This window comes from Cryptomeria japonica, chromosome 5 (genome assembly GCF_030272615.1).
Source record: "Cryptomeria japonica chromosome 5, Sugi_1.0, whole genome shotgun sequence".
NCBI lineage: Eukaryota > Viridiplantae > Streptophyta > Pinopsida > Cupressales > Cupressaceae > Cryptomeria > Cryptomeria japonica.
In genome coordinates this window covers 745,008,993-745,021,719 of record NC_081409.1, presented here as the reverse complement: position 1 = coordinate 745,021,719, position 12,727 = coordinate 745,008,993, and the positions used below count along the sequence as shown (strand labels likewise).

Below are 12,727 nucleotides of genomic sequence, written 5' to 3'. Positions count from 1 at the left end.
GTGTGTGGACTTGTCTATGGAGTTCAAAATTAAAACAATATGTTCTTAATCTTTTTAGATTGGTGATGAATCATTGTTTGACAGAGACAGAGAGTTGTGAAAGTGTTTCAATGATAAGTAAATGCCATGACAAGAGGGTCCGGATATTGTGACTGAGAAAGCACCAACAGATCAGAGGAAGGCTTCAGATCAAGTATAAATTTTGGTTACGGTTTCACACATTGTTGTTTTAGCAGCATACTCTTCTAAAACATATATTTAAATATTCCTACTTTGGTATTCTCATAGTCTGCAAACAGTTTCAGATCTGTTCAGTTTTGCAAATTGATGTTGATAGTATACAGAAGAAACTTTGCAAGTTTTTATTGTTGAGAAGTGGATCTTTATACGTTTCGTCTGAAGAGTGCAAACAACCAGATTGTAGCAATCTGATGTTGTGTGTTTACTGTTGTGAATGTGATGAAATTGTAGTTGAATCAGCAACATTAATGTAACAGTGTTGTTCTTAAAGTTGATGCTGTAGAAAGACTGAGTTGATGCTCAGACATTCAATTTGAGGTTTAGAGTTGGTGCTCTTAGAAAAGGAGTTTGGTGACTCCTTAGGGTTGGTGCCCTTAAACATTGTAACTGAAGTTTTAACTGTGAGGCTCGATTAGGACAATAGATCCTAGCAGCATTTCTCACTGTGGTTTTCCCATTTTGGGTTTCCACGTAATCTTTTGTGCATTGGTTTCTATGTATGGTGTTTCTTTCAGATTTCAGTTTGGTGTTTTCATTTCAGAATTAGGTTTATAAGCTTTGAATAAGTTTTTCAAAAGAATTAATTTGATAAGAGAAGTTTTATTTACTACTGATTCACCCCCGCCGCACCCCCCACCCCGCTCTCAGTAGTAAACCTGTGTTCTACATACCATAAGCATTTCCACTTACTTGCGGAAGACAAGTTGTTCCTAGATCTCATAAAAATATGCTAGGTATCTTTTAATTGAAATTCCAAACAAAATTGTCAGCAACTTGGTTGTGCAACAAAGTCAAGTCTATGACCTAAGGATAATAATACTTGGACATTCTCTATTTTGTCCTCCACATCAACCTATAAGGAAAAAACTGAGGTATATGATATTTTCATGGCTTCCATTAGGTGGAAAACAATATTGAACATGTGTTGGAAATTTGTAATCGAACACGTAAAGCTCCAACTTATGACATACTTGGGTCATTTGTGGAAAGTAATAACACAATTTATTTATTTAGTCTTTTCTTTCTTTTGTGGAAGTAACATGATTTATTTCTTTATTCCTCTCTCTATTTATTTATTTATTTATTTTGTCTACCTCTTGTGCTTGATTTTTGTTTCTCAAAATAGTTGCATTTGTGTAATCTTAGGAACATGTACCATAAGCATTTCCACTTACTTGCAGAAGACCAGTTGTTTCTAGATCTCATAAAAATATGCTAGGTATCTTTAATTTGAAATTCCAGACAAAATTGTCAAAAAATTGTTTGTGCAACAGGGTCAAGCCTACAACCTAAGGATACTAATGCTTGGAGATTTCTATTTTGTCCTCCACATCAACCTATAACAAAAAAACTGAGGCATGTGATATTTTCATGGCTTCTATTGGGTAGAAAACAATACCAAACATGTGTTAGATATGTGTAATTGAACACATAAAGATTCAATGTATGACAAATCCTAGGTTTAAAGACAATGTAATCAGAAAACATCTTCAGCATATAAGGAAACGGAACCAACTATGCCACAAAAATGGTATCCCAATACATTATGCTGGGGCTGTAATAATTATAAACACAAAACTGGGAAAGAAGTGATATAGGGAACATCTCTTGTTTATCTGCATAAAAATATAAACAGGTGATCCATTCCTTAGAGAAAATGCAAACATTAACTCTCAACAGGAACAACAAATAAAGATCCATCAATGTGGAGAGAGAATCACATGGTGGAAAGTAAATAAAAGCACAAAAATATGAATTGCTCAATTTATACATTCTCCCAACCATTAATCAAAAAATAAATATATCCACCCCCAAATTATTAGCCCAGCTGATACAATCAGGTTGGCTACTACAGTTACAAATCATCATAATACTTAAATTGTTTAGTGGGGCCAACTACAGAAACAATTAAGCATGTATGAGGAAATTGACTAGAAATTTTACCATTGTCAGATAAAAAAATCTGCTCCAATATCTCCTATTGAAGGATACCAAACTATCTTGAACCAAAGAGTAAACAGAAATGGCATTAGGATAAATATTGGAACCCACTAGAGGATAATCAAACTCGAATATACGTGAAAAGAAAATATAACACTGCATAAATACAAAGTTACAAACTACTTATCCACTACCATAAATATCCCAACCTTTTTGTTTAAGCAAAGACAACACAATTGTTGAGATAATAGCTAGTTCGGATCAAATATAAGTATTACTTGTATTGGGCTGGACCCAAACGCATTATGTAACTTGTAACCATTAAGGATGTTGATATTTGTAGCTAGGTCGGATCCCTTCTAGGGCTGACCTAGCACACTTAGCATGTGTATGGCACTCTCGGCCTTAGCCATGTTTGCTATCACATTTTGTTACATAAATTCTTGTTTAGGTCTGGCCCTATTTGGGCAGTGTATGTAACTTGCAAATATGAAAATTGGGCGTGACCTATAATGTAACTTGTGGATAGGTCAAGTCCTCTATTGAATGTAACTTGTATTGAGGTAACTTGTAGCGTGTAAGGCTGACCCTATCTTGGGCGCCTAATCTAAAGCATTATATTGCTCCTTGTTGTAAGTCGACCTATGATGAATTGGGAGGCTAAGTCTCATATATATACAAAGTGTGAATCATTGTATCAACACACAATTCAACGAACAATATACACACAATGAATATATTCTATAATCAGCAGCAGTGATCAGCGAACTATCTTTTGGAAGACAGCAAATCATCCTAAGTTAGCGAACTGATCTTGAAGGCAGCGAATCATACTTTTGTGACTGTGAACTGTTCTTACAGGCAGCGAACATCATCCTAAGGCCGCGATATATCATTGAAGATAGAGCAAACTTCATCTCAAAGTCTGCAGCCCTTCTTGTGACAGCGAATATCATATCTATTGCAGATAAGTTCATCTTTGTGTATTTGCCCTAGGTTGAAGACATTATACTATTGTGCATAACTTGCTGATTGCTTCAAGTGTTGAAGCTCATTGTAAAGATACTGACTAATTATTGCATAATAAGATCTGAGATTTATAGCTGGGTTTTTCACCTCCAAGAGGGAGATTTTCCTAGGGTAGTTTTGGTGTTCCTAATGTTCATTATTTTGATTTTATGTCATTGTTGCCATCTGTGTGATCCTAACTTATCAGTCTAATCCTAAAATTAACATGGCATCAGAGCATGTTCCTTCTATAAGGCCTATCAGCTTGAAGGAAGAACCTCTACTTCTTCTTCTGCAGACTAGGGCGGAAGAAGTCTACGGTGAATCAGAAAGTTCAACAGCAATGTCTGCTTGACAAATTGAAGGCATCGATGGGATGATAACAAGAATAAGATTTCAGGTGTTCTCATTCCTCTATTCTCAATTGTAGGGTCCACTTGGTTTGGAGATTTGCATCTGATTGCCTTATTGTTATTGGTGTCTTATCTATTGCACAAGGTTCTCTTGCTTGTTAACTACTTCATCTGAGGGCGCTTTCATATGTCGGTTTGTGCACTTGTTTTTTCAGATCTTAGTATTCTTTTTATTCCTTTAAGGGTTGCATAACTATCTTCCTAGGGTTTGTAACAATCACCCTAGTTTGAGCTTTGTTCTTGTGTTAAGAATTTGTTATAATCTAGTTTGAATTATTGAAGTTAGTATTTGGTTATGCCCTACTCTCTATTTTGAGTATGTTTATCTCTCAACCTATTTGATGTGGTTTCCTATGAATATGTAATGATCCGAATTGATGCATTGATCTAAATACATCCTTGGCACTTAAGATTTGAGCATGTGTATTCAGATATAAAACTAGGAGTATTATGATGGATATAACAGCAAGCACAAATAAGAAGATTGAAAGCTGAATAAAATTATAGGAGATTCAAAAACATGGAACCTTAGTTGAAAACATATAGTGTCCTCTAATCATTGGTGTGGTAGGCATGTAAAGGTAAGATGTCTTAGTCATCCTATTTAGTATCTATGCCCAATGATGACCTTACTATCTTCTTCTAATGATACTTGCTGCATAGTTCAGATGCATCATATTCTATCTAAATCTTGAAATGCTTAATAGTCTTGCCGGTGTGTCTCCTAACATCATACGGACTGTATTCTCTGTTTTATAATAAGGTTGGCATGTAGGACTAGGACTGTGTAACACTTGGTTCTCTTCAGCTCTTCATAAAAGGCTCTCATGTTCTTTGTTATACATTTATTATAACCTTGCTCTACTCTTCTTGTGTAGAGGATTGGCTTTAGCTCTAATGCATTTCTTGTCCTCACATAATATTCATTGTGATATTATCTCTTCAATTTGAGCATACTACTTATTCCATTTTTTAAGTAAGTATTCTCTTGATGATGAAACCTAAGATGAATGAGCTATCTAACTTATTGAAGTTGTCTTTTGATCATACGCTTGTGCTCAACTACAATGTGTATCATTTTGAGTGGTTGATACTCATATTTGATTTTACGCATTGGCTGGAAAGAAAATTTGGCTTATATACCTTGCTTATGGATTTTGTAAAATGTTAGATTGTCAAAGTTTTCTGAAGTCATACACTTGCCTTAGTTTTCTGATGTGATCAGGCACAGCTAACTCTCTGTTATTTAACTATGGAAAACAATTTTACATTTAAAGAATGTTGTGTAGCTTTACACTATGATTGAAGTTGATCATAGACTGGCAATATCCTTTTGAGCAATCTTGGCATATGTTTAATCATGTTGATGCTTCTCTTCAAGATATTTTTGAATTACCATGCCTTCAAGCTTAAGAGGGAGCTTGGTTTCTTCACTTGAAGGTATGCCATGATCATAATGATTGTGCTATGGGTCCATTTCGTAAAAGTGAAGTAAGGAAAAGATTGGCATTTCTCATCCTTGATTTATGGTAACTTATGTTGGCTGCCTTCCTTGATTGATTCTTATATTATGCAATCTTCATGAGACTTGGTTACCACAATTTTATATTAAGAATCAAGAGGGAGTTCCATATGGAAGTTTTTTGAGAAAATATGAAGCTAGATGTGTGGCTCATGGGTAGAAAGAAACATTTGCTCTTGCTGGTAGATATACTAATATTAGAACCATTATAGCTAATGTTGCAGGCTGGAAGTTGGATATAAAGACTATTTTCCTAATGTTGTCTATGTTGAATAACTAGAAGGTTATGAGAATCAAAATAGAGAATCTCATGTGTGCAGATTAAAGAAAAGCTTTTTACGACCTCAAGCAAGCTTCTTGAGCTTGGTATGAGAAGATTGACAAGTTTAGCATCTTGCAAGAATGATGTTGATTCTAACCTTTACTTTAAAAGTATTCAATAGTGAACTGCTAATTCCGTTTCTTATATATATGTGGATGATTTATTTCTAACTATTGGAGATAGTCTCATCATTAGATGTAAGAAAGAATTAGCCACTGAATTTGGAATGAAGGAACTAGGCTTAATGCATTACTGTCTAGGACTAGAAGTATGGCAAAGATCTTATCCTTAGTCAAGAAAAATATGCCATTGATATGATGGATTGTAAACCTATGTCTACTCCTATAGAAATTGAATTTATCTGCAGCTAACTCTGATTTTGCAGATCCATCGGAGTACAGGTAGTTGATTGGATCCTCAATGCATCTAGTTAACACTAGACATAATATTTGTTACGTAGTGAGTGCCCTTCAGGCAATTCATGAACAAACCTAAGCATGTTCATCTTGTTGCAACCTAGGATATCCTGAGATGTTTGCAAGAAACAGTTGGCTACGGGCTAAAGTATCCAATCAACACTATCATCACCCTAGAAGGCTACTCAGATTCTGATTGGGCAGAAGTGTTAGAACACTTCAGGAATTTGATTCAACTTGAATTCTGCTCTAATCTCTTGGGTCAGCAGGAATTAGTCCTGAGTTGCATTGAGCACTGTTGAAGCTAAGTACATTGTGAAGCAATGTGGCTTCACAAAGTTTCTTGCTAAGTTGTTTGGGCAACCTTGGGAACCCTCAATCATTAATTGTAACAATCAGAATTGTATTGAGATATGTGTTAATCTTGTGTTTCATGACAAGCCAAACCATGTGAAAACTCATTATCACTATGTTCATGATATGGTACAGCAAGGTGCCATTCAGCTAAATATGTCAACACCGATGAGCAGATTGTTGTTGTTCTCGCCAAGCCTTGTGTTCGAGTGAAGTTTGTGTGCTTCAGAAAGAGACTTGGAAATTGTGGAGAACACAGCCTTGGCTAAGAGGGAGTCTCAATCCTAGTGATGCATTATGTTGCATCTTCCACCCTTTGCGGGCAATGCAAGGTGGAGTCACCCTCTACGGGCAATGCAAGGTGACATTAGATCTTCCACCCTCTTTTGGAAGACAGCGAATCATCCTAAGTCAGCGAACTGATCTTGAAGGCAGCGAATCATACTTTTGTGACTGCGAACTGTTCTTACAGGCAGTGAACATCATCCTAAGGCCGTGATATATCATAAAAGGTAGAGCAAACTTCATCTCAGAGTCTGCAGCCCTTCTTGTGACAGCGAATATCATATCTACTGCAGATAAGTTCATCTTTGTATATTTGCCCTACGTTGAAGACATTATACTACTGTGCATAGCTTGCTGATTGCTTCAAGTGTTGAAGCTCATTGTAAAGATACTAACTAATTATTGCATAATAAGAACTGAGATTTATAGTTGGGTTTTTCACCTCCAAGAGGGAGGTTTTCCCAGGGTAGTTTTGGTGTTCCTAGTGTTCATTATTTTGATTTTATGTCATTGTTGTCATCTGTGTGAGCCTAATTTATCAGTCTGATCCTAAAATTAACAACAATATGGTAAGGTGTGTGATTATATGGCCTGCATTCATAGGCATATTTACCTCTTTAATGATGTGTCTAAATTATGGATGCTCCTAATGCACATACCCTAATGAAATGCTAGACTTTGTTAATCAAGTAAATGAAGTGGTAGTGCAATAAGGGAAGTGCTATCCTTAATCATATTAAGTAAAAAACGTTATTCCATGTGGAAACGTCACCGCCCATAAAAAACCATGTCTCCGATAGGGGGATGTTTTCAAGACTTGGAGATTTGAGAAAATGTCCCCCCGCAACACCACGACCTCTACAAGGGAAGCCACCAGGTCACTTTCTATATGGCACATGCCATTACAACTAATTGCAACCTTTAACTTTGTGAAAACTAGTTTGCCTTTCATGGGGCACTGGCAGACATGTTATATTGCAGATTTTGCCTTGAACATTTCAATTCACCTCAATTTGTATATTAGTGCCACCCCCCACTACTATTCCAATGCTGTCCCCAAATTTAGGCCCTTAATCCCCCCGTCAGGAAACTCCATGGAACTATGAACTGTAAAAGTCTAAAATTGTATGAACCAATTTATACCTCTGCAGTTGTAAGGACCTAACATAAGTTTTGAGCAAGTCTTTTAGCATCAGATTAGTAGATTTGTACTCTCTTGTATTTGTCCCTACTATAATACTTATATCATACTTCTGCCATGTAGTCTTACAAGGAGTAAAGTAAATATGTTAGCCTTCAATAGAATGTTCCTAACAGCAATTTAGAGTCAATTTATGAAAACGTGAGAGACACATTTGCTTCAGAATGAAGGTTGCAATTTTAGTACAGGGGCAAAAATGATTATAGTTCAATTTACCTTCTCTGTGATACTCAAGATTCCCAATTCTGGATGTTGAGTTTGCAAGTCGAAAACCTACATTTCAAACGATAATTCCTAATTCCTATTGTAAGACTATCAGCTTATAAATAGAATACATACACAAGATAACTGAAATTTCACAAAGCATTTACACACATGAAACTGTGACTCCAACGTGGTAGCCACACACTTGTTCATCGCAATATCCTTGCGATCAAATTGTATGCCACATACCTTCCATCCAAAGAACAATTAACAATTTAGTTGACTATATAATGAATTTAACAAAACAATTCACTATCAAACTTCTCAGTATCTTAATTCTTAGATGGTATGGAAAAAGTATTCAATTCATTTCTCAGAATACATTCGATCTTAGATAATGAAGCACAGAAGCTTATTTCACCTTTGCTATCTTCCTCGATAGCTTCCCATGTCAACCTTTAATAATGCACATAAATGTAGTAAATTGTTGAATTAAAAAAAATGATTTTACCCCACTCTTGAGTGTTGTCTCCCATGGAACCTTTCCAGTTCTTAAATCAAACAATTTTATGTCTCCATTGTCATAGCCTGCATGTAAACATATGAAAATCCAAGCCTTTCACTCAGATCCATTTACCACATCAAGATGATTTTTGACCACCTGTCTATTGGTTAGACTAATTAATCTAATGGAAAGCATACAGAGGACTGAAATAAACAAGAAAAGAACTGTAAACACACCAGCCATAACACACCGTTCCTCGTCATTGTATGAGTTACCTGCAGACCTTGAAAAACTATCATCAGTAGATGCTTCAACACAGCCAACTAAAAGTGTCACAGCAAATGTCATTTACCATATCTTTAAATGGAATTGCAAACGACTGAGATAGAAAAAAGGAACATTTAAATAATTAAAGAGACAATACCGATACAATGAAATGATCAATCTAAAAAATCAATACTAAGATAATTAACAGTTTATGATTTAATTGATAGATAAATTAACATCATTAACACTCAAGTATAGAATGATCATCTTTGACATTGTATCAAATATTTCGTTATTCATTGCTTTCAGAACATTTGAAACCAAAGAAACTGAGGGATGCATCTACTGCATGTTGGCCATAGAGATGCATCTCAGAGATTTAAGATGGATAGAGAAACACCTTCAAGCTTTCAGAGATTTAGGTAGAATCTCCCACATTTACTGCAAAAAGATTTTTAAAAAGTTCCCTTCTCCTACCTTGATTAATAAATTCACATATATACACACACTTATACATATTACGAAAATAAAATGAACAAATGAACAAATTTTTATATTAAAAAATTTAACTTTAATTCAGTTAAAATCTTACAACTTGATAAAACTGAAGGTAAAAGTAAACACACAAATCTTAAAGCTTTAGCTAGCTATTTTACTATTGTATCCCTAAGAAACATTTCATTTTACGGTCCTCCTTACATGTTTCATTCCATTCATCTATCAATTTGACACATAATGATGTTGATTGTGAAGACTGTGCCTTTGTCAATTATATTTCTAGTAAGTAAAGTTCATTGTTCAAGGGATGTGTTGAACGATTTGTAAGTCAATGAATGATACTAATGCCTAGGAGTCATGGTAAATGGTGTGAATTTATGAAAGCAATGAATTTCTATAAGGAAAGATGAAATGGCAAGATGATCTCCAAGGCATCCCTTGCCAAAATTTGAAAATTTCACAAGGGTTGGAGCTTTTGGCAAAGACCTCTCAAGTGCATCCTTTTGATGTGTGAACCATGGCAAACATCATTGAAGAGAATTTCTAGACAGTTGGAGATAAAATAGTTAAGAAACAACTAAGGCAAGATAAATTTGAGAGTTACAAGTATTGAAATTTGCTCACAATGACTTGGCAAGACCCTTTCCATCCTTGTCTTTCAACAATGCCCACTATTTGCTCACATTGATTGATGACTTTTCTAGATACACTTGGGCTTTTCCTTCAACAAATGGGTGAGATCTTTGATCATTTCATAGGACTTCAAGGACCTTGCTAAACAACAATCTAGTAAGTACATCAAGATTCTTCAAGTAGACAATGCCACAATGGGCTCATGAAATGCTTTAAGTTGTGGGTACATTGGTTGGGGATCCTTCTACAAGATGGAAGATGTGGTTGCATCATTAGGATCTTCCACATGTCCATATTGCCTCCACTTCATATCCACAATCATTTCACAAGGAATCTAGGATTACTAAGTGGGATTCAGCAATGAGAAAGAGCACAATTTCTTAATGAGGAAACACATGGGATTTAGGTCCATTTCCTTACGGAAGAAAACTGATTTGATACAGGTAGATCTATCAGACCAAACATCCAACAGATGGGACATTTGACCAATTCAAATCATGTCTTTGTAATGTCCCCTTCATTTTCGTGATCACCCGAGAAGTAAGCTAACCCATTTCCACATTCCCATGGGTTATATGTCGTTAGGGAATGTGTTTTTGACTTAAGTGGACTTCATGAAGATTATTTTAAATTAACTATGGGTAACTTTACTTTATAAGTTACTTTATTTATCAAGACCAAACTTTATGAAGTAACTTTATAAAATAAAGTTTATAACTTTATGTAATGGAGGACAATTCGATGTGGTGGGGATTATTTTGATTTTGCTTATGCCTTTGTTGGTGATCGAATAAAATATCTCTTTATTAAATTTTGAGCTTGGGTTCCCATGAAAGTATCTTTTGGTGACATTATATTTGGTTTGGCGTGATATTTTGGGGGGCATTATGGTATATTGACATATTTTCTGAGAAGAACCAGTTTGTGACTTCCTCTGTGGATGAAAACCCTAGGAGGAATGTGGATTGGATGTAGCCCTAGTCCACGGGAATTGATTTGCAATGGTTTCATTATCATGCTCGGCTAGACGTGAGGCAATTCGGGTTAGATTGCAGCCACAATTCATACTCTTGTGCCCTTGATTGAAGACGATATTGTTGATGTCATGGTCTACAAATTTTATCCACCTCATGTTCTTCTAGATGCATATGTAGCCTGTACGGGAAGGTTAGAGTGGGGATTTCAAGCAGAACAGTGTGGATAGGTTCCAATGGCACCATTGCAAGGGTGCCACTACAAGGGCGCAACTCTATCGAAGTTCTCAACACCAGCAAGTGAGTTAGTCTGGACCAACAAATTCCTACTAGAATGACCTCAACCTAGAGCAATAGCTACGTGGAGAGCATGGAGCCAAGGGTTGACTGTTTGGACAAATTATACCCATGAATTTGAGGTCTGGTATTCCTGTGCATAATCTATATGATGACTATTAATGGTATCTTAGGTTTAATTATGTACTTGATTAAAGACTACAAGTATCAATCGTGGAACAACCTGTTGGTGTTTGTTTTATCATCAACCAAACATTTAGAAAAAAGTACCCAAAGATAATTTACCCTCTCTTGAAAAATCACCGCATATGCTAAGATTGCCAGAAGATCATATGGCGATTCCAATGTTTCTTTAGTCAGGTCTTGATGTGTGGATAAGCTCAATGGGCATTGTGATTTGTTAATAATACACAAAGGGACTTACGCTTCAACGAATTGTCAACAACTTTGGGACTTAGATGGGTTTGTCAATTAAAGCTCTCTCTCTTTCTGTTTGGGATTTTCGGGGTTTAAGACTTTCAAAAACAAAAGGGACAAGAGGGATAAGGCTTAAGAAATCTACTCTAATCCTATGAATTCCAGAGACGGTATTGATTCGGTGAACTCAATAAACTACACTTTGATTCGCCTCACTTAAGACAACTACACAAAGTGGATGCAATCTTCAAGGGATGTGCTTATGATCGGAAGTTTAAGCATACACAAAATGGAAAGCTCGGACTAACTTTGCACAGTGAATGAAAATCATCCATTCACCAAAAGTATGAGCAAGGATACACCATAAACCAATACTTATCAGATCTTTCATTCATCTAACAACGTAAAATAAATTCTAACTAATGTGTTGAAGAAATCGAAGACCTTGATTAATCACTCAAACAATAGGGATTACAAAGCCTTAAGAGAAAGCACATATAATATATTATTTGAAAAATGTCCTTCATGCAACAATATTTCAAAAACATCACTCTCCAAATGAGAGGAGGCAACCTTATATAGTAGTCCAGAAACTATGAACGGACGAAATCGAACAATGATCAAGGGCTCAGATTAAGAGTTCAAAACCCTAATTAGGGTTTCTGAAAACTCTAACAGTTAAAATGAATAGGAAGGAGACAAGTGGCACAGCTGCTATTCTCACTGAGGTGAGTGTCCAGTTTCCTTTTCTGTAGATTTGATGTCTCTCGGCACAAGAAGTCGCACCTCCTCCATGGTGACACTTGGCAAGTTGCTAATTTGGAAGTTGACCATGTCCACATCATCAGTACAAGTGGCAAGTATGCATTCCCAGTCAACTGCTTGTGCAAGGAAATTCTCATCAATGAGGAGAAAACTCGAAATTTTAAAGAAATCTCCTTTGAGAATCGTTCCTGAAACCTTAAAAAAGTTTGATTGGATTCTAGCTCTTAGATTTTCAGCGCGCAGATGTTTCTCTCGCACCACCTCTCGCTGGCAGATTTCTGCTAACACATGAAATACCTTATCTTGAATATCCTTAACAATTTTCTCGACTTCCAAACACTTGGCTTCAGATTTCTTCAAGGTTTCAACCCCGGTTATCAAAGAAAAATTCCAAGTGCTAAGGTCATATCTACTTCCTACTTGAATGACTCCTCCATCCACTAACTCCTACTGAGAAAGCCCCCG

At 35.9% G+C, this 12,727-nt stretch overlaps 1 protein-coding gene across 5 annotated transcripts in view; it reads right to left on the bottom strand.

Moving 5' to 3' along the window:
* The window catches only part of LOC131064127 (dynein axonemal assembly factor 10), a 159,930-nt gene that overhangs the window by 11,694 nt on the left and 135,509 nt on the right, over positions 1 to 12,727 (bottom strand). For 4 of the 5 annotated variants that reach the window (XM_059221717.1, XM_057998160.2, XM_057998159.2 and 1 more), the window contains 4 exons: positions 8,648 to 8,686; positions 8,418 to 8,494; positions 8,078 to 8,155; positions 7,919 to 7,975 (listed from right to left, as the gene is read on the bottom strand). In XM_059221717.1, the coding sequence (XP_059077700.1) occupies positions 7,919 to 7,975; positions 8,078 to 8,155; positions 8,418 to 8,494; positions 8,648 to 8,686 (251 nt within the window). The remainder of the gene's footprint in view (positions 1 to 7,918; positions 7,976 to 8,077; positions 8,156 to 8,417; positions 8,495 to 8,647; positions 8,687 to 12,727) is intronic. The other variant, XM_057998161.2, reaches the window with a different exon arrangement.